The sequence below is a fragment of the Phytophthora infestans genome, genomic scaffold (genome assembly GCF_000142945.1).
Source record: "Phytophthora infestans T30-4 supercont1.22 genomic scaffold, whole genome shotgun sequence".
In the NCBI taxonomy this organism is placed as follows: Eukaryota; Oomycota; class Peronosporomycetes; order Peronosporales; family Peronosporaceae; genus Phytophthora; species Phytophthora infestans.
Window position 1 is genome coordinate 1,509,094 of NW_003303737.1, and position 20,794 is coordinate 1,529,887.

Below are 20,794 nucleotides of genomic sequence, written 5' to 3' on the forward strand. Positions count from 1 at the left end.
AAATGCACCTCAGCGTGGTCTCTTTGTAGGAGCGAAGCGCTCACCCAAGAATTAAGACAACATCCTCCAGGGTAAGATGGTGTTCATCTTGCAGCTCACGTTAATCCCTGGAGGTAACGACAAATTGTTCCTTTTTGCAATGATTTACAGTCATTTCTACCTTTGCCATGATGATCAATATTATTCAGCCGAGCTAGATCTATAACACGTATATCCATCTGTAACAGCCAGTTGTCAGATATACATAGCTATATGTGACGTTGTCAGAACTGACTTCAAGAAATGCAAGAGATAGATGGAGAGGCGGTTGGTGAGGCAGAACATGTGAGCACTAATAAAAGTGTGTACAGTTGCTTTTTAAAGCAAATGCACTAGAACACTGAATTTATATTATATGTAGCTTGCTTTGAGTAAGGAATCTAAGCCCACCGCAGCGCAGCAGAGGTGGTAAACGCACACTACACCAACCAACCATGCCCTAGCGTCCGCGGAGCGGGCGCCCAGAGCGCTAGTCTTACCTCTTTAGTGGAGTGTGTTGTCCGTCCGTCTGTCAGTCCGTCCGAGGGTAGGGTTCTAAAATGTAACGCAAATGCGGGCGTTCTACTGGCTGCCGAGCGCAGCGAAGGCGGCCTCGATTTGCTAAAATTGCAATATGTGGTGTACATATTAAATGTGGACTACACAACGTACTTAAATGCACCGTTCAAATTTCATTTTGCCCCCATTTTCAAAACGGAAGCCGTGGAACGCCACGTTACTCAAGGTACGCTGCGTGTATGCATGTTAGTTTGCATTAGTAGCTAGCAAGACACACATACACAGATAGTCCGAGGTTCCTGGGGCTGCTTAGGGGGTAGCTTATAACTTGCGGGATTTTATCCTGCAAGTAGATAGCCGTGCTATGGGGATTTAGTTCCAGAGCCCTATGGGTTCTCGGGGCTTTATCCCACCGCCCACTCTGCGCAAGAGCACATTTGGCACCTGGTCCATTGACCGCAACCGGACAGCGAACCAGTTGAGCCGGTCGTTAATGGTTATTGATGGGCACGCACATTGCGTGCGTGCAGTTGGTCAGGAGGGGTACCGTAACTGGCCTCTTTTAACCGACAGATGGGATGGGGGCTGTAATAGCCTATCAATAACCAGCCTTTGCAATTAACGGCCGCCTTTTGTCAAAAGGATATCGCACCTCAAGCTACAGTACTATCCGGGGGCCCAACCCTGAAGATTCGACTGCACAATTTGCAAACTAAAACCGCTCCGGGCCTCACGGCCCGTGACTGTGGGATAAGTGATCGGAGATAACCTTGATGGGGGCAAGCAATTCCGGGTAGTACGCGTATTCCAACACACTACTCTATGAAAACCTACTGCTACGTTCCCGAGGAAGAGCGTGGGACAAACCACTTCCGTCTTATCTGGTCGGAGTTTAAGAAACTGGGATGGATGTCCAAGGCACCGCTTTCTCGCGGGATTGAGACGCGATGGAAGTACATCCTGCCAGGTGGTAGTGCTAATGACACTGTTGGCCTCGACTACGTCCTTGGGGAACAAGCCGTGGTGGACTACGCTTTGAAAAGTAAGTGGTTTGTGTATTGTTACGCTATCTGTGTTCTAATTGCTTGTATCGCATGTGCAGTGAGCCAGCTGTCAGCTATCGACCGAGTCCGCGCCACAACAGCAGCTGAAGCCGCTAAAGCGGCTACTGCACAACTTGCATCGACTGTTGGGCGTCAACCGCCTGGGCACAAGCCGCCCACGGAAGAGATCGTCGTCTAAGTCTCCAGCTAGAAGGTCTAAGTCCCCTATTAAAATGGTGACGGCCACGTTGCCAGTGCGAGTACCTGCATCCCAGTCAGCAGCGCATGAAAGTCCGAAAGGTACGAGTGCTTGGGTACACTCCATCAATTTATCATTAACCTGTACGTGTAATTATGTATATTTTACTTTACTGTGATACAGCGTTGGCAACAAGTGCATCTTCTGCAAGCGCTTCCAAAATACCACCACCTCCAACACTTGCGGCACCAAGTCTGGTGTCACCAGAAGATGCTACAAGAAATATTTTACCTTCTGTCTATTCATGCTAATCTGCACATGCTACAATGCATCATATTTGCTGTGTTGAAATATGTAGAACCCGATAGAATCCAGGCCTCGTCTTTTCATACAAGTGCTTTAAACTCTTCGCACCTAAGAGCCCGTAGCAGCTCTACGCACACGTCGTCCTGTGCATACGCTCGGCGTATCAAGTCAGGCACTGACGACGTCATTGTCGTGACATGAGCTAACTCGTAGTCCGGCCTGCGCGAGAGCGCATTGGCCACTACATTAAGCCGGCCCGGCTTGTACTTCACCTCGAAGTTATACTCGGCAAAGAAGGAAAGCCATCTTGCCATTCTCTGAGAGAGATGAGGCGACTGTGTCGCAGTGCGTAACGACGCATGATCAGTAAAGATCACAAAAGGTTTAGAGCCTAGCAGGCGTACCCTGAATTTGACTAGAAGATACTTCATTGCAAGTAGCTCTTTGTCATGAACTACATAGCTCTTCTCTGCAGCTTTGAGCTGGCGAGACGCAAACGCAATCACGCGTTCACGCCCTTCGGCGTCTGCTTGTCGTAAAGCACAACCGATTGCAAAATCGGAGGCGTCACAGACGACGCTAAACGGACGATCTGGGTCCGGTAGCGCAAGGATCGGAGCCTGGAGGAGGATCTCCGTCACAGTCTCAAAGGCTGCGTCGTGCTCGACGTTCCAGCACCATGGTGCGTCCTTCTTAAGGAGATCTGATAATGGCCTAGCCATCTCCGCGTAGTGCGCGCTGTAATTGTGCAAGTAATTGGCTAAGCCTAGCCACTTGCGTAAGTCTTTTTGGTCCTTGGAAACCAGCCAGTCCACGATGGCCTTGACTTTGGCAGGATCTGCCCGTAAGCCACGCTTCCCAATAAAGCACCCGAGGAAATGTATTTCCTCCGCGCCAAAGACGCACTTGTCCAAGTTGGCATACAGCTTATTAGTGCGCATGCACTCGAGCACCGCTCGCAAGTGGTCAATGTGGTTCTCCACGTCTGACTTTCCGTGCTCAGCACGACTATGGACAAATATATCGTCAAAGTACGTCTGAGCGTACGCCCGGTGGGGCCTAAACAACTGCGCCACAAGACGATTGAACGTTGCTGGTGCGTTCGACAGCCCCTGGGGCACGACCAGCTACTCCCAGAGCATACCGCTCGGAATACTCTCCGCTATCAGCGGAATGTCGCTCGCTCTCATGAGCAATTGGTAGTAACCATCGATCAAGTCGAGTGCGCTGTACAGCGTACAGTCTACCATGTTGTTCTGCAGAACATCCTTGCGATGAATCGGCGTTTGCGCCGGGATAGTGGCCGCATTTAGCTTGTTAAAAGCATGAACAATGCGCCACTTGCCGTTCGGCTTTCTGACACAGAACATGGGTGTCGATTGCGTAGACTTACTCTCACGCACCATCCCTGCCTCGTGCTTCGCACGAAAGAATGCGTCAATGACGTCACACTGCTCTCTCGGTAAAGGCCATTGCCTTGTTACGCAGTATTTGGTTCCAGGAACGAGGTCAATCTCGTGACACACGCCTGAGGCAGGCCCGTCGGTGGGTCTTTCGAGACAACGTCTCCATACTTCTTCACCACTGAGTAGAAGGGATCCGAAGGATCTTTTAGGATTGCCGATCCTCTTCTTGCGCTCAGCGCCTTCTTGGTGTCCTCTAGGACCGCGTCGTCACGACGGAATGAGGAGTTCAACTCCTCCTCGGGTCCCAGCAGGACCACATCGGCTAGCTCGCCTGCCTTCAAGGCTTCGCCAAACTCGGCGATGAACATCCCGTCCAGATCAAGCAGAGTATCTACAGCGGATAGAGTGTCAAGGCTGATGTCGCCTTCGACCTCCCCGGTCACTTCATTGACGAGTGTGTGCAGCTGTTCACAGCAATCACGTGGAGCCTCACCGCTCATCACGCTGGACACCTCGTCCGACGTCGAAGACGTCACAGACGCCCTGCGTCTTCTTCTCCTCTCCCTCCGCGACCGAGCCCGGGTGGATGAGGGCGGTGTGGCGACATCTTCATCACCACCACCGGGTGCAGCAGCATCATCACTCCTCGAAAGAGGATACAGTGTCTCGCAAGACACTCGGCTGAGAGCCAAGAGGTCCTTGACCTTCACACAGTGAACTAGGTGTCACTTCACCTGCATCTCCTGGGCCGCGCCCACGATGCCTCGACTCGCAGTTCGACCGCGAATCTCGGGCCACGCAGCGGTAGGTCATCGACCAGATTCGTACCACTCAGTGGATTACGCGCCACTCCGCGTTCGTCCTCACCAGGACCCAGCAGTTGGTTATTGACCTGACCTGCACCGCTCAGCGGATAACGTGCCGCACCACGTACGCCCTCAGGGCAAACAGCAACCTCGTTGCTAACACTTTCGGACATACCAATGTCCAGCACTACGGCCGCATCGGCCCCGTGCTCGCACCAAAAGCGCTTCTGCTTCCTAGCAGAGGTGGGTTCATGACTCACCAAAGCTCCACTAGGAGCAGGGTGCGACGCACCCAGCGTTTTTGACTTACAGTCGATCCATGGCTCATGGCGTTTCAGCCATGCCATGCCAAGGATGAGGTCATACCTCGCATCCAGGTCTAAGACCAAACAGCGTTCCACGCTATCGAAGTTCTCAAGCTTCACTCCAAGATCGACAGAGACCTTCGACACAATTACCAGTATCCCCGTCGCGAGACGGACAGTGATCATATCTCTCGCTGGCACTTCCAGTGCCTCAGCATACAGCTGACTCCCTTCCAGGGTGGAGCGACGAGCGTAGTTGCCCGAGGCTCCCGAGTCGATCAAGACTCTCCATGACTTTGCAAAGCCTTTCACATTCGCTTGAACGACCAGCAAGCCCGGCTTGCACACACGCTTCTCGTAAGAGAGCCCAGCTCTCTTCGGGGTTGAGCCCCGTTGCCCTCTACCTCCTCGAGGCACAACATAACTCAGTTCTCAGTAGGCCGCCTCGCGCCTACTAGGGGTTGCCGTTTCCCGGCGATATAACCGAAGGGTTGGCTCGCCGGAGCCTCGCGCCTTTTGCGCAGAGGGCAATAAGCCTTCAAATACTAAGTGCTATTGCACACAAAGCATCGGCGGATGCCGGCGCGCTGCTCCGCAGCGAGAAGTTCCGCTTCTTCGTCTTTAGCATAGCAGAGGTCCATTGGCTCTGGACCGCTCGAAGAGCTTGCGCTACTAGCGCTCCACCCAGGTCGAGCCAACCTGAAGTTGTGCTCGGCATTCAATGCCACATCCACCACCTCTTCGAAAGAGTTAGGGTGTACATGGAGCACTTCCGTTCGAGCTGCGCTCACACGAAGTCCCTCCATGAACACGGTCACGCTGACCAGTTCCAGAAGAGGGTCCGCCGCCATTCCGGCGATAAGAGTTCTCAACTCTTGGACTTTTTTAATAACTCTTTCTTACCCTGGCGGGTAGCAAGGAGCTTCGACCGAATACGGTACGCCTGATTAGGCGGCGCGAACACGCGCGAAAGCTGTTGATTTAGCTGATCCCAATTGGGAAATGCAGCGTCAACAGACGTGCCGCACGTTAGTGCCCATTCGCGAGCGCGACCTCCAAGTCTGGGGATAGCCAGCGCCACGCGCTGATGCTCAGACTGGAGCAGGGCCGATCCCATGGCCACCTCGTCCTCACGGGGTCCATTCTCTCCAACCTTTCCCTCGAAGTTTTTTACGCTCACCATGAGGGGGTTTCAGTCTCATAGACTCATCACGTGTCATCGACGCCGCCGCCACTGGGGCGCTTCATCTTCTCTTGAATGTGCTCCAAATCCTCTCTCTCGTAGCGGGAGAGCGATTCCAGCCTGGCGGTGACCACCTCTGGACCTTGCGACGCAAGATGAGCCACGCCCTCCGGGCCAAGCAACGACATAAGCTTAGTAAGCGCGTCCTGCTGCGCCGGGGGCAAATTCGCGAACACGAGGTGTTCCATCCTCGCAGAGGATATAGTCAACCGACGCAGGAGCGGGATTGACTACAAGTGCTACCAAGTGCATCGGGGCTGCCGTAGCTTTAGCGTCAGACGAAGACGCTCGACTCAAATAGTCCTTAATACTAAGTTCCTTATCCAAAGGAGCTTACAGCCCAAGACCAGGGCTCAAAGTTAATACCTTAGCATTTATGCATCAAAACCAGAAGTGTTTATATACTATTATTGCGGCCAAGCCGCCCAGGGGTAAATGTGGTGTAGTAGAACACACAAATACCGTCAGATGTGGATTCCTTACACAAACCACAACGAATCGCCGAGTTAGGTCGGCGGTTGTATGGCCTGCGCAGAGGGTGGCCCCCTCGCGGTCCGGCCCTCCCGGGACAGACGAGTGGCTCGCTTCCTCTCGGTTCCGACTAACCAAGTCAGATCACTTCCGAGGCTCCGCCGAGTTTGGTTCGGCTGAGCTCGTTCACCCTCCACCAAAGGATGGACGACGGCGCGCGAGCGCTTTTACAGGTCACCGAGCGTAGAGGCTGCTCAGCTAGAAGTGCTACGGCACCCGGGCTATCCGACGTACCGGCCCGCTGAGTATGCGGGGCTTTCTTTCGCGCGTAGCGAGACTTTGTCTTACCCGGACCGACCTAATCTCTTGGCGCTACCAGTCAATACCCTACAAGCTATGCCTCTCGAGTATTGACGGCAGGCATAATCCAGCCCTATGCAGGGACTTACCGGAAAAGTGTACACGTGTCTTGGACTAGGAAAATTCTGCTCTGTTATCTTCTGGGAGCCTTTTCGGCTCTCCCTATTTAATCCTATGCTTCTATTACAAATATCTAGTGAGATGTGGTCGTTTCTGATCTCTACCGACCCTTCAGGCGACTGTTGAGCTCAGCGGCTATCCGGATAGCATATCCGGACAGATCGCCGAGTACTTACCGTGATCCTTTGTTCCTAAGCGCTGGATTATCGGACCGAGCCGATTCTTGATCTAAAGTAGGCTGGCGTATGGTCGAATCTGAAAATCCCTACACCACATAAATGTATCTGTTTAACTATCTAGCATAGTTAAACCTAATCAAATGCATAACGTGTGGCTTTTAGCCAGCGTACTGATGGACTTTGTTAACTCTCCAACTTATGTACTGAGCGTATGTTAACTATCCAACTTATGTACTGAGGGTTTGTTAACTCTTCGGGTACTCCGTACCCCTGTGTGCTCCACACCATGTAACCCCGTAACAGACGGGGTCACACAGCACCTTGCGCTAGAGTAAGTTGGCTTCCGAGAGTTTACAAACTGGCAGTTAACTTTACCTAAGGGAGCGACGTGACCATTTTAAGGTAAGTTGTGAGCTGAGTATATTTATAGGTAGGCTAAGCTTGAGTTAAAAATACAACTAATTTATAAAAGCAATGTAATCAGCCAATAGTTGGCCTCGGACGACCCTGGTACCGTGTACCAAATATCCCGAAGTATGACGTGTCACACTTCATGTAGCTAGAGGTACACCTTGGGCTACGTACCCCGGTACAGTTTCCTACTTCTGTAGTGTTGCGACACAATATAACGCTTAAGCAGCGCTTCTACAGTACATGTACACTGTACTGTATCAACAGGATACAGTAAAATAGCGGTCATAATGGTAATTAAATAGCCGCTGTTTGGTTTTGCAATTTCTGCGAGATTGATGAAAATCAGAGGAATTAGCTTAACTTTTACAGCAAACCCTCGCACCTTAGAAAAATTTCCTCCCCCCTAACCTTAGCTTGCTGCAGGTGTCACTGTCACGTTTAATAATTTACAGTGTAAGTTACACCGTCTCGGGAGAAGACACTCAGTGCCAGTACACTACTGAAGCAGAATATCGGGCGAGTTGGGGCGCGTCCAGCATCAGGCAGCTGCACACACACCCCCTCGTTCCCCCTCCAAGTGAGTGAGCGAGATCTAGCGTGTCTGGACCTCCGTTGCGCGTGTGGGTCTATCGGCTGCGGCGCCTGCCCCGCGGCCTCGTCTCGTTACTTTGCCCGTTGTGAAAGCGTCGCGTGATCTGTCCGCCCTTGCGGCTGGAGCTAACAACAGGAACTGGAAGCTTACCATATATCATTGGTGTGCCACGTGCTGTATTATGACCGGAAGTGATGGTCACTTTGGACTTTGGAGGAGACGCAGAACGCTGCTGCTCGTCGTGTTAGGTGTGCTGTTATTGCCGCAAGGGATTGTCGCCGATGCCGTGGCGCCTGCGTACTCATACGCCGTAGCTCAATCCTCAGACGTTGTGGTAGCTGGTGGTCTGGATGGCCGTGTGTACGCTGTCAACGCCTGGTCGGGCGAAGTCTTGTGGTCCTTCGACTCCGGTGGTCCAATGGTGGACTCGTCACACTGTGTGGCAGTAAACTCAGCCATGACTCCAGACATGCCACCTAACTATCACTCGGCGACTGAAAACCCGCCTGAACAGGCAGAAGCCGACGTGGACGTCGACGGAAGCGTCCACGTCTCGACGACAGGCACAGAGGATAAGGAAGTGGAGGATCACTCGGTGATTCAACAGCAATCGACGTCAGTGGAGGCGATGGCAGCCAGCGCGGCCTTTATGTCGCAGTTGGTACCGTCCTATGATGGCAGATTGTATCATTTCTCGAAGAGCAGAGTGAAGGAGCTCGGGATGACAATGGCTGATATCGTCAACGTGAACGGACCCGTGCGTGTGGCTGTGGAAGCTGCTATCGGACCTAATGTGGGCGATTTTGCGGCGGATATTCTACTGTTTGGCGAAAAGAAACTGGAGATGTTTACGTTGGATGCCGTAAGCGGCTTTCGTCGCCCTTACTCGTCGTCTACAGTATCAACTGCGATGGCTAGGGAGATTCTGTTCGGCCGCTCGGAGCTCACTACGCGTGCTGTACACCCTCGAAATGCTTCATTCGCCCGCTGTTTCAAGATATCAGAGTTTTTCTTGGACTTTGCGCTACAGGCTCACTGCTCAATGGGGGACGGTGGTAGCAACATGGTTCCTGAGATTCTCGTGATGCCAAAGGATCCTAACTCTGCATTGGATGACGAAGGATCTACCATTGTGGCGTTTGATCCGTGGACAAGTGAGCAGCTGTGGGAGCTCGAGATTCCAGACTTTGATGCCCTCGCTGTGTACGGAGTATCAATAACGCGTGGAGCCACATTCTACAAGTGGAAAGTGGACGGTCCGTCCTCAACTGCTACACGTCGGACACGGACTCCAGCTCAGGTGGCAGAAGGTGGATCGAATCAGCGCCAACGTCGGATTGATACGAGTAACAATGAGGAGCCAGCGGTCTCTGAAGATCAAGAGCGGAACAAACAGGGCTATAATGCTCACAACCAACTTGTCCGTGTGGTTTCACGCACGTGGGACGCCATGGAGTCGAATTTTAGGCTGCGTGTTTTGGGTGACAACTACTTTCTCGAATCTTTTGAAGACGACGGTGTGGCGGACCGTGGCACTAGCCAGGGCTCACGTGATTTACCCACTTTCCATGGGCGACAAGCCGACGATGTCCACGGCCTCCATGACGAGACAGGCCCTCACCGCCGTCCAAGAATCTTCTGGGAGCCCATTGTGAACGACGGCAAGCAAGGAGTGTTCATCACGTACACTCACGTTGGGGCAATGTTGCTGGGCGTAGCCACCTGTGGTATCTTATTAGCCTGGGGCTGCTACGTCAAGGGTTTGTCAGCCTCGTTAGCGCAGTCAGCTATCAAGACGATGGACCAGAGTCAGTTCTTTACTTCGCATGTACACCGACTTGTCATCCACCGTCCAGGAGAGGATGACATCATCATATCAAGTGTAATCAGTCGCTCGCTCATGATGAACGCACTGGGCGTGGATGGCCAGGTACCACTGCTGGAGAATGGCGAGTCTGTGAACATTTTGTCGACGGATTTTAACGTCAACGCTAACCCAGCGACCGAAGCCAGGCTGATGGAAACATTTTCCCGTCTAGCTGCCAATGAAGCTGCAGCAATCCTTCTCAACCGTGGACGTGTCGGTACTAAGCAGAAGCTTCTTGGAGTTGACTTAGATGCTGATTCCAACGCCACTACGGCTACGTCTTCATCCTCTGTGTCGTCCCTGACAGATATGATTGTCAAAGGTGTCGCTACGTCGTCGTCAACTGTCCAAATTTCCAGCCAGGTGGGTTCACTTGCAGGCAGAAAAAGATTTACTCTTCCCTACGCAGGCGACAAATCACTGACGGAAGAGGACGTTGCGGACGTCTATGAAGTGAAGATGCTATCTGAAGACGACGAAGAGTTTCTATATCCAGCTCCTGATCACGTGTTCGACAATGGCCGATTCGAACTGGCCGATTCAGACGATGATATCTTCTTTGAAGGTGGGGAGGACTCTGGAGCAACCGTAAGTGGAGCGAAATCAATAAGCTCTTCTGGAGAATCTACTACCGGAAGCTGCAGCAGCAGCAGTAATAGTGACAGCTGTAATAGCCACGCTGTGAACAAGTCAAATGACATGAACTCTATGCGCGAAGGTATCATCACAGATGAAAAGTCCGGTGAGGAAAAGTCCAATGCCCAAGAGTCATCCGATTCTTCGTCAGCTGAATCTGCTGTTACCTCTCCAAATGAGGCAGAGGTTCTCTTCCCGTTTGTGTGTCAAAGTCGTTTTGTGAACGAGTTTGAAGAACTGTCAGCACTTGGCAAGGGTGGATTTGGTCAAGTTATGCTGGCTGAAAACCGTCTTGATGGACGCAAATATGCGATCAAGCGAGTTGGATTGAACCTCAAGAATCAGACATCCACAACCTTGCAGAAATTCTTGCGCGAGGTGAAGATTTTGGCTTTATTGGACCACTCGAACATCGTGCGGTACTATCAGGCATGGCTGGAAAAGGTTGAAGAGGACACAAAGAGGACGCCTGCAGCTTCAGCTTCGGTTTCGTCCAATACAAGCTCATTCGGCGGTCTTGCCAAAGCAAAGAACTACTCGACTAGTAATTTGCTTGCACCTATTTCGGAGCTTGAATTCTCGGGAAACAAGTGGCAGTTGGACACGTTTTACAGTAATCGAAGCATGACGAGTGACAATGATGATGGATTTGATTGGGATCGAGGTTCTTCTTCTGCAGTGGAAGGTGAAAATGGATGGAAGGAGGAAGATCTGGTTGTGCAGAATCAACCACGCACAAGAATCCTACCGTCTCAAGTATCTGCGTCCCCCTCACCAGGTAATCATGGAACTGGGGAGGATTCTTCGTTTAATGCGGCCGATAAGTGCGACCACTGGCTGTACATTCAGATGCAGTACTGTGCAGGGCGCAACTTGGCCGATTACCTTGCTGTGCCTACTCGTCCAATGGAGTTATCGCGGATGTTGAAGATCTTCGTGCAGATTGCTAGTGCCTTAGCTCATGTGCATTCTTGCGGACTGATTCATCGCGATCTAAAACCAGCGAACATATTCGTCGCTGACGTAGAGCGGGATGAGATTAAGCTGGGAGATTTTGGTCTATCGCGATACGCTGCGAATGTGAACAACCTGAATGCTTCCGCGTCTCTGGATGATTCGCAACAAGGTCTTCCAGAGTCTGGTGGGCTCCGGGAAACTCCTCTGTCGACGTCGATGTGGTCTAATATGTCAGAGAGCAACGAAGTCACAGCGGGCGTTGGCACGTATCTATACGCAAGCCCCGAGCAGGTTGCTGGCAAGAAGTACAACGCTAAGACTGATATTTACTCGCTGGGAATGATACTTTTTGAGCTGTGCCACGAGCGGTTTGGAACAACTATGGAGCGGTATATCACTCTGCGCGATGCCCGAGACAGCAAGTTCCCTGTTGGTCTTCGTGCGGCTAAGAGATGTCCTGAGATTCTGGACATGCTTCGCAAGTTGTTGAGTCATGAGCCGACCACGCGACCAACCGCCGATGAGGTTGTTGAATGGGGACAAATGATGTACGAAACGAGTCTTGCTCAGAAGGCCATGGACGTTGTGCGCTCGCCTCGCAATCTGGATATGGCAAGAGCCGCGGCTACTCACCTGATGCCTGGTATCGACCACTTGATGGCCAGCGTGCCTATCGAAGTGGTAGCCACGACCACATTTTCACTCAAGGTGGAAGCTGCGATGGAGCATTGCAGTGGCGAGGACGGCGGAGAGCGCCGCTTGCCCAACCATAATTTATTGAAGCAAGTGTGCGACGTGATCGCCGGAGTGAGCAACGGTAAGGTCGAGATCAAAAAGTGTGGACTGCACATGGAGAGCGAGGGCGTGACGATTCTCGAGTTCGAGCTGGACCCGCAGGCCGCACTGGCAGATGCCCCTGACAGTGACGTGGAAGGCTCCGTGGTGGTGGCGATTGAGGCCCTAGCTGGAGTGCAGATTGTGCATCGTGTGAACAAGATCGCTTAACCCCACAGTTTCAGGTGATCAGAGCCAAGAAAAACATGAGTTAGTTTAGTTCAATCGAGTACAATAAAAAAAAAATACCCGACCTGTTTCAAGCAGGCATGAATCAATTGACTCGAGCCTTGGGATGCTACGTCGACGTGGTTTCTTACAAAGAGGGGGGGGGGGTGAAGTGACAATCACTCTGTCCCGCATTGCCATTCCGCATTCATACGACGGCCTCGTCGCGACGCTAAGGATGTCATCGGAGGAAGCCGTGGCATCTCCTCCAGTGGACCTGGAGATGCTCGGTGATTTGCTGATCTTTCAGGTCGTGGAGCTCGCATCTGAGTTCTCCAGCTACGGACAGAGCCTTCTGAGTCGATATCATCATTTTGACGACACCAGGGGAATTCTTCTCGATAGCGGCTTTCGCCTCGCGCGCTGGCTGAGGCAAAGACTTCGTCCAGAGCAAAAAAACACAAAGGAGCTTCTCCCACTTCCCCAGCCTGCTGTGTTTCCTTTGACTATACAGCACATGGACTACATCACAGAGCGCTTCAGCGACGTGAAGACCCAGTTGCAACTGATGTATGCAGCAGTGGAGGATCTTCATACGAAGGAAGATCAGATCGACAGCAAGCTCAGTCGTCTTCACGAGCAGTTGAGACGGATCCCAACTTGTCGCTGCGAGAAATTCACTCCTTCCTCTCACCTTTCTAAATTAACCTGCAACATGAAAACAACTCGAGAGAATAGACTGGTTGGCTTGCGAAATGAGACGCCAACGCCGGTGCTGCAGGTGGATCGGCTAGAGGTTCCTTTGTGAGAAGAAGCTGCTTGTGATATGGGATTGGATATCGCGACAATTAAATGTGATGGGTTTGCTGAACATCAGAAACTTTGCTTGCCCACCAACTACGCTGCGCGAAGATACTTCTGCGGTCTTGAATTGGATCACTAAAGCTGTGGACGGTGGGTAAGCCTATATTAATCTGCCGTGTACTGAATGTGAGAAGACGATTATTCACTGGCCTTGAAAATATGTGTACATGTAGAACAGCAACGTTGCAGGACGACGGGTATCAACTTCCGCAAAAGAATAATAATTTAGGCGCTGGGCCAGACACAACGCAAGCATTCCTTGCAAGTGTGCTGCCTTTGGCGGGGCAAGGCGAGTTGAAACGACGGGTCACGGATTTCTAGTCAGCGATACGTACCGCTCTGCACTATCATTTTGTCCCTTACCTCTTTTATCAAACTTTTTCATCTGCAAGTTCACTTTGAAGACAACATCCACCAATGCATAACCTCCTTCTCACTGTATCGACGACGGCTATGTTCGCGATTCTTATCCGCTCGACAAAGACCAGAAATGACTTCTTTTTTTTCAGGTGGTCTAAGTGTCGCTTCTCGGTGGAGTGAGTCAATTCCTGTTGCAAAAAGTATATCACAACCATAGAACACTTAAGTTCTCGTGCCAAGCTGATTGACGACAGCGATTAAATCGTTTCTGCGGCAAGCTTATGCCCCGGTTTGATGCATGTACACACAGAACCGTGGGGATTTCGGCGCGAAAGGTTGCCCCGCGAAGCGTTTCTCTTGTACATGAGTGACTGACGTGTAGTGGTCTTCGACGAGCTTCTTCGAGCACATCCCAGCGAGTCTTGTAAAAACCTGTGGGGTCAAAAGTCAACGTGACGGCACGACCTGAAGTGTGACGTCTTCTTGCAGGACTTGTTGATTACTCAGCGCCATGACACCGGCAGCCCTTCATCAAGGTAACAGCGCTATTAAGCTTCGGTCCCTGGATTGCACTGAAAAAATGGCGGGGCATTATCATACTGTTCTGCCTTCTTTGCCTTCTCCTCAAGCGACAGTAGTTCCCTCTACAGCAATAATGCCGCCACCAGCAGTGACTTAGAGAAGATCGAGCGACGCCGCGCACTAACCCGCACTAGACAGCTGCGGTATCTCCAGAAGAAACGTCAATACGAAAACGATCTTAGAGCATCTGTCGCGAGACTGCGGACAGAGGTGCAGCAGTTGCAACAATGTCTGCACGAGCTTCAATTGATGAAATCAACTCCTCCTTCACTGCCACTTTTGGGAGGTTCTTCGCGAATCAACGTCCTACAAACTGCTCAAAGCTTTATTCGCGGCTTCCATTCAAATTTCTCGCTGACAGAAGAAACGGAATGGTTGCCGTGTGGATCTTCGAATCAAGACCAGATCCGCTTCATCCAGCAGTCGATCCACCCAGATATTCGTCATGGTAAGTTGCATGGACAGAGTGCATTCCTCGAACAGTGGCGGCGCTACACGGCATTCTTCGGGTTTTTGGCGCTGACCCCCAACAGCTTTGAGCTGGTGAGTCACGGCGACGAGCCTGAGTCGATGTGTCGCGTGGACCTCACCATGTCACTTGGCCTTGTGTCTGCTACCTTCTGGAACGTATTCCCGCATCTCCTGCAGCCACAGCACGCAGGGCTCCTTGACCGCCTAATGAATCAGCAAATCCACGTGCCAATGACGCTGCTGTTGCAGTTCGACGACGAAAATCGGGTGGTGCACTACGATCAGTCACTGAACTTCGTCAAGGCGCTGCATTCACTATTGTATAACTATGAAGACGTCGCTGTCGTGCTCCAGAACGCTCACGTCTTCTTTTGCGGTCATATCGGCAGCGACATCACCTCGCCCCGCGATGTTCGCCATGCTCTTTCCTTCCTGCTCACTAACAACGTCGACTAGCGACAGTTTTCCACCAATAAACAGCCCCCAATTTCATTTGACACCACACTTACAAATTTCCAGTTTCCCGCCCTGCAATGATTGCACATCGACGCCACCGGCAAAGTACACTCCATTCCTCATCTCGCCCGCCCCCCACTCCAACCGTAATGGCTGCTAAACAAAGCCCCATGCGCATGTTTATCATGCTGCCGATGATTTTCCTCATGGGCAAGATCGACTTTGAAAACGAGACGACACTCATGGCCGCACGCACGGCCTTTTTCGTGTGTCAAGTCACTGCTCTACTCGTGGGGCTCTACCTCAAGCAGCTCATCGAGCGCAAGCATGACACGCGCAAGATCTTCGTGCCCGGCGTTAAGTCGCCTTTCGACCAGTCTCCCAACTACGGAGAGCTGACGGAGACGACGTACGAGGCCCACGAACTGGCCAAGGCCAACGAGTTCATCAAGCAGACGCTCATTGGCGCGGGCATTTCGTCGCTTATCCACTTCAAGATGGGCGTCAACCACGTCGTCATGATCCAGAGCGTCATGATGCCTATGAATCTGTGGGACAATCCTCTCGTACAGGCCTACATTCTGGGCCGTCGCAATGGCCGCATCTGGAACGAGCGTCTCGAGGGCGAATCGGCTGAGGACGCTGCTGCTGCTGCGGCGGCTAATTCTTCGGCTGCTACGGCCACAGCTACGACCACGACGGCGTCATCTAGTAAAAGCAAGAAGACGGACTTGGCCCCGGAGGAAGCCATCGCTGATGCACTGGCGGCAGGTGCGGACGCCGACTTTGACGCGCTCTGGACTCTGGTCAAGAGCGAGGTAAACGCCCGGACAGTCGAGGACCAGTGGACTGCACTCATGGTGGCCTGCGGATCCCCCGTGGATACGGACGACTTCATTAAGAAGGTGGTGAAGGCTGGAGCTGACGTTCTCGCTGTGGACGGAGACGGATGGACCGCACTGCACTGGAGCGCGTTCCATGGTCGACCGGAGGCAGCTGAGGCTCTTCTGTCCAGCATCTCGGCTTCCAAGCGCGAACAGCTGCTGGTAATTAAAGCAACTGACGGCCGAACGGCAGCTGAGGTCGCTAAGGGCGAAGAGAACGCTGACGTGGTCGAGATCCTGGCCAGTTTCGCCAATACTGGATCTAACGAGCAGGAATCCACGCTGCGTCAGCGAAAGGCCGGTGCTTCGTCGGTGGAAGACGTGGACTAGACGAGGATCTACGTAGGTCTGTAGTAGTTTCTCGCGCGTTTGATGTGCACTCGCCCAGTGCACGTGTGGTCATTTGTAGACGGAAGACAAGCGGCGGTTGGAATGAACTGCTGCTCTGCCCCCCCCCCCTCCCTAAAAAATACATAGCGATCCTTCGAAATCAGTTGGTGCAGCAAAGTCCTTGACTCGCTGCACCGTTCCAAGTACGTGGCTGTTTCATACTCTGCACTAATACTGATATCCTGCTCTACGTGTAGTTTCGTCCGTTGCACCACCATCCATACCTTTGGGGACAAGGCGTGAGGTGTCGGCAGTTGGTGAGATCTCAGAAACTGCTGTAGAGTGACTTGACCAGGTCACTTTCTCGCGAACCCAATGGACGAGGCAAGAGAGACACGGCATGATCTGATTTTAGATGACCCTCCTCGTGTGCCTGAAGCACAGGAAATGGTGGAATCCTCGGCGTCACCTCCTTCGCCCGAGCTGACGCTTAGACTGGACGATTTAGCGCAAGATCGAGCACGTGACGATCAAGTTGGAACCAATGATGGTGATGAAGAACAGAAGAGCAATGAGGGAGGAGAATTTCCACTCCAACGACAAGAGCTGGGACGACAAAGACAGATAGATCGTGATGCAAAGCTCATGGAGGCTCGACTACAGCGCAACTTGAAGCAGCAGCAAGCTCACCATGCTCGTCAGCGGAAACTATTCGAGAACTTGCGAGCCGAACCCTCTCCGTCTTCAAGAGGCAGTGATTCGCCCCAGTCAAGTGACGATCCTTTCGTCAAAGAACGAGCCATCTCTCCTCGTCAGGGTTTTAATGCGGCCAAGACAAGATCCTGTATACAGAAGGAAGGGCCCGTGCGAATTGACTCGTTTTCCCGACAGAGGACTCATTTCTCACGTGGATGCCATAGACATCGTCACTCTTCACTTCCCAGCGACGATACCAATGATGAAGACGATGACTCGCACGCGCAACAGATGCTCCGTCGCATCAAGGAGAAAGCTCGAGTTAGATTCCACCGCAAGCGTTTATCAACTGGAGAAAGCTTAACAGCCAACATTGGTTCCAAAGCCCCTACAGCCTTTTTCGAGGAGATGCAGCAACAAGAAGCATCAAATGACGCACTACGCCGTCAGCTGGAACTGCTCCGTCGCTTGCAACTGGAGAATAATCGCTTTCGACACGAAGTAAGGTCCCTGCGAGAGCGGAATGAGGTGTTGAAAGAGCGTGATGAGATCCGGGAACGTGAAGTGAAGCGCCTGCGAGAAGAAGTTAGCGAATTGGACGCCAAAGTTCAGCGTGACCAAGTGAGTCTGGCAACGGCACCACAGACAGCACACTCGCTCAAAGTGACGCAGAAGAAGCTGACAGCAGCCCAGGCCGAGATTCGCGACCTGCAAGCCGCTTTACAAGAGACACGAGAAGCACGAGATCAGCTGCAATCCGAGTCACAGTTGGAGATTTCGGATCTGGCGCTGGAATTGAAGCGATGGAAACGCAACATGAAGCAGCATCGTCAACAAGAACATCGTAGCAGTGAAGAGATCGAGTTGTACAAGAAAACTGTAACAGATTTAGAAGCAGAAGTGGCTGAGCGGCGCTCTAAATTCAAAGAAACGAAGCGGGAAATCGCCGAACTAACTGCGACTTTGGCGAAAACGACTGCACAATGCGCGTTAGTCGAGACAACCGCCGCGGATTGTGTGAAACGTATGGAGGAAGGTATGGAGGCTTTACAGAAGGCAATCACACACGAACGTGAGAAGCGAAAGAAGGTCGAGACTGTGCGCAGCAATCTGCAAATGCAGATGGAGCGCATGCAAGCAGAGAACGCTCTACTTCTGGACAAGAAGCGAGAGCTGGAGCAACAATTAGCTCTTTTCCAGGAGCATTGGACGGAGCGTAAACAAGCGTATCAGGAACAGCTCCAGAGGATTGCCGCTCAGCTGGAGGATCACGCCTCCAAGCACAAAAGCGACGCTGCTACAATTGGCAGTTTACGTGAGGAATACGAAGCCCTTGAGAGCCGCTTGGGAGAAGCTCAAGCGGTAGCGACTGAGTTGAAGCTGGAGGTTGTTGAAGAAGCACGTACAGCTCAGAAGCAAGCTGAGGCACTTCGCAAATATGTTGAACGAGCTCTTCATGGCACGAGTGAAGCTGACGACGCGGCAATCGAAGCTCAAGCGGATTCGGGGCGACCGTGTGCGGTGCCAGAGCTTCAGATTGTCCAAGCTGCGATATCTGCGCTGCGGAACGAGACAATGAACATTGTGCACGAATTTCAGCATGCTCGCCACCTTGTTCGACAGCAAGGGAGTAAACTGACGCTAGCAGTGGAGCATGTATCCGAGCTAGAGCATTTGCGAGCGGATGATGCTGCAAAGATGAATGAATTGCGCGAGCAGCGTAACCTGGCCAAGCAAGCACGTGAGATCGCCAGCAAAGAGAAGACGGAGGTGCTCAAGTGGAGTGAGAAAAACTGCGAGAGAATTGGAAGTTTGGAAGCAGAGCTAAACAAGTGCGGACAGCTCGTTTTTCGTGTGCGAAAGGTGGTGCATGACGCTCTTGACGCAGAGGGGTCTTGGGATAAGCCAGAGTCTGTCGGTGGCGAGTCACTTGCACGATCATTTTCTGCGCTTGAAAAGGAGATTGATGCCCTTGTGTTAATGAGAGATCACTGGCGAAGAGAGAGTGAAAAGCAGGCTCGTGATACGAAAGAAGCGCAGTCACAGGTGCAGTCACTGGAAAAAGAAGCCGCTGCTAAAGATGATGAGTTCAAGGAAACGATGGAGGAGGTGGCGCGAGTCCATAGCAAGAACGCACAGGAGCAAAAATCTCACTTTGAACAATGTGTCGCTGATGTGGAAAGTGAACGAGCAGCACTGGAGACCAACCTGCAGGAAGAAGCCGCTAAGCGTGTCGAGGAACAGGAGAACAATGCCAAACTGCAGCAAGTGGTGGACGGCTTTGAAGAGGATGTTCCAGTCTTCGCAACGATCCTTCATCTCTTCGTCCTCGTAGTGCAGCCACTCATTCTCCAAGTCAGTGATTTACTAGCTCAAAAGCGCTATCTCACTCGCGAAAACGCCAAGCTCGCTCAAGCTCAAGAACAGATCGAGTGTATCGGCCAAGTATTAAAGGAGATGATTCCAGCTACAGCGCAGAATGAAGAGAAGATCAAAGAACGACAACGTCGACGAGTATTCCGACGTGTGGTGATTGCTGTGTTTGCCATGAACCGGTTCCAGCGCTTCACCTATTGCGGTACCGATAATGGCCATCAGAGTGCATATGGACTCTCAGCACCGCTCAAGATGGTGAAGTCCAGAAAGACAACGAGTACGTTGTCATCTCAATCTACGATTATCAAGGTGCTGCCTCCGCAGCAAACATCGTCGAGACTTTCTCTTCGTCCCCTATTGGAGCGACTCAAGAAGATGGACATTACGGGCAAAGCTGCTCAAGTGATGGAGTCGAACGCAACTTTATCGGGGCATTTGCCTTCTTCTCTCGGCACTTTGATTCTTAAAGTAGTTATGGCAACCAACCCAGCGTCGAAGGAGCTTCTAGTGGCCAGCTCCAGTGGAACCTTCCACTGCCAAGCTTTACTGGAGCGTCGACGTCGATCAAACAAGAAACGAATGGATCAGCATGATGATACACTGGCAGAGTATGATAGTTCTCTGTCTTTTGAGGAAAATGTTCCGACTGTGGCGTTGATTCGGAAACGGATTCTAGCTCTTGGCAAGCGAGTGGAAGACCTGCACTATCAGCGGAACTCACTGCAGAAAGAGAATTACGAGCTCCAGTTCCAACTGGACCAACAAGCCAATAGCTTGAAAGACATGGAGGTTTTGCTGGAAAAGACTCGAGATCTTCAAGATGATATGGTGGCTTTACGCAGTGAAACTGACCAAGAACTTCAAAGAGCACAGCAGAGACAAGCAGCAAAGGACCAGGAAATGCAATCAAAGGAAGACGAATTAATCCAAGCAGCAACGAAGATTGACGCACTGCAAACTGAGATTTCACATGCTGAAAAGCGGATTGAAAGGGCGGAAACGGAGAAAGGCTCGTTGCAGCGAGAACTTGACCAATTAAAGAGTAGTTCCATCGAAGAGGAAGAGAAAGCCGATAAATCGAAATCCGCAGCACGTCGGCAGGAAGAGGAAGTCCGAAGTCTCAAGCAGGCTGTCAAGAAGGCGCACGACCTCTATCAGAGGGTTAGCTGGCAATTAGAACAGGAGGTTCAGGAGAAAGCGGCGTTGCAGACGGTGGTGAATCACTTACGTCACCAACAGGCGAAGGCACAGCGAGAACTACGCGAGGAAAAACTACGAGAGTTGGAGAAAAGTTTCAATGACACTGAAAGTGACGAAGACGACGTGGAGCAA

General features: G+C 51.9%; 3 protein-coding genes across 3 annotated transcripts; all 3 read left to right on the forward strand.

Annotated features, from left to right (window-relative positions):
- Positions 1-8,162: 8,162 nt before the first annotated feature.
- PITG_11728 (eukaryotic translation initiation factor 2-alpha kinase, putative) lies at positions 8,163-12,446 on the forward strand (the record flags this gene model as incomplete). Its single annotated transcript, XM_002901203.1, has 1 exon — positions 8,163-12,446. One exon carries the CDS (start codon positions 8,163-8,165, stop codon positions 12,444-12,446), a length of 4,284 nt encoding a protein of 1,427 aa, XP_002901249.1.
- Positions 12,447-15,325: 2,879 nt separating this feature from the next.
- On the forward strand, positions 15,326-16,390 carry PITG_11729 (uncharacterized protein; the record flags this gene model as incomplete). The annotated part of the gene is made up of 1 exon (XM_002901204.1): positions 15,326-16,390. The coding sequence occupies one exon, from the start codon at positions 15,326-15,328 to the stop codon at positions 16,388-16,390; it is 1,065 nt and encodes a 354-aa protein (XP_002901250.1).
- Positions 16,391-17,377: 987 nt separating this feature from the next.
- On the forward strand, positions 17,378-20,681 carry PITG_11730 (uncharacterized protein; the record flags this gene model as incomplete). The annotated part of the gene is made up of 3 exons (XM_002901205.1): positions 17,378-19,626; positions 19,687-20,593; positions 20,640-20,681. 3 exons carry the CDS (start codon positions 17,378-17,380, stop codon positions 20,679-20,681), a joined length of 3,198 nt encoding a protein of 1,065 aa, XP_002901251.1.
- Positions 20,682-20,794: the final 113 nt, after the last annotated feature.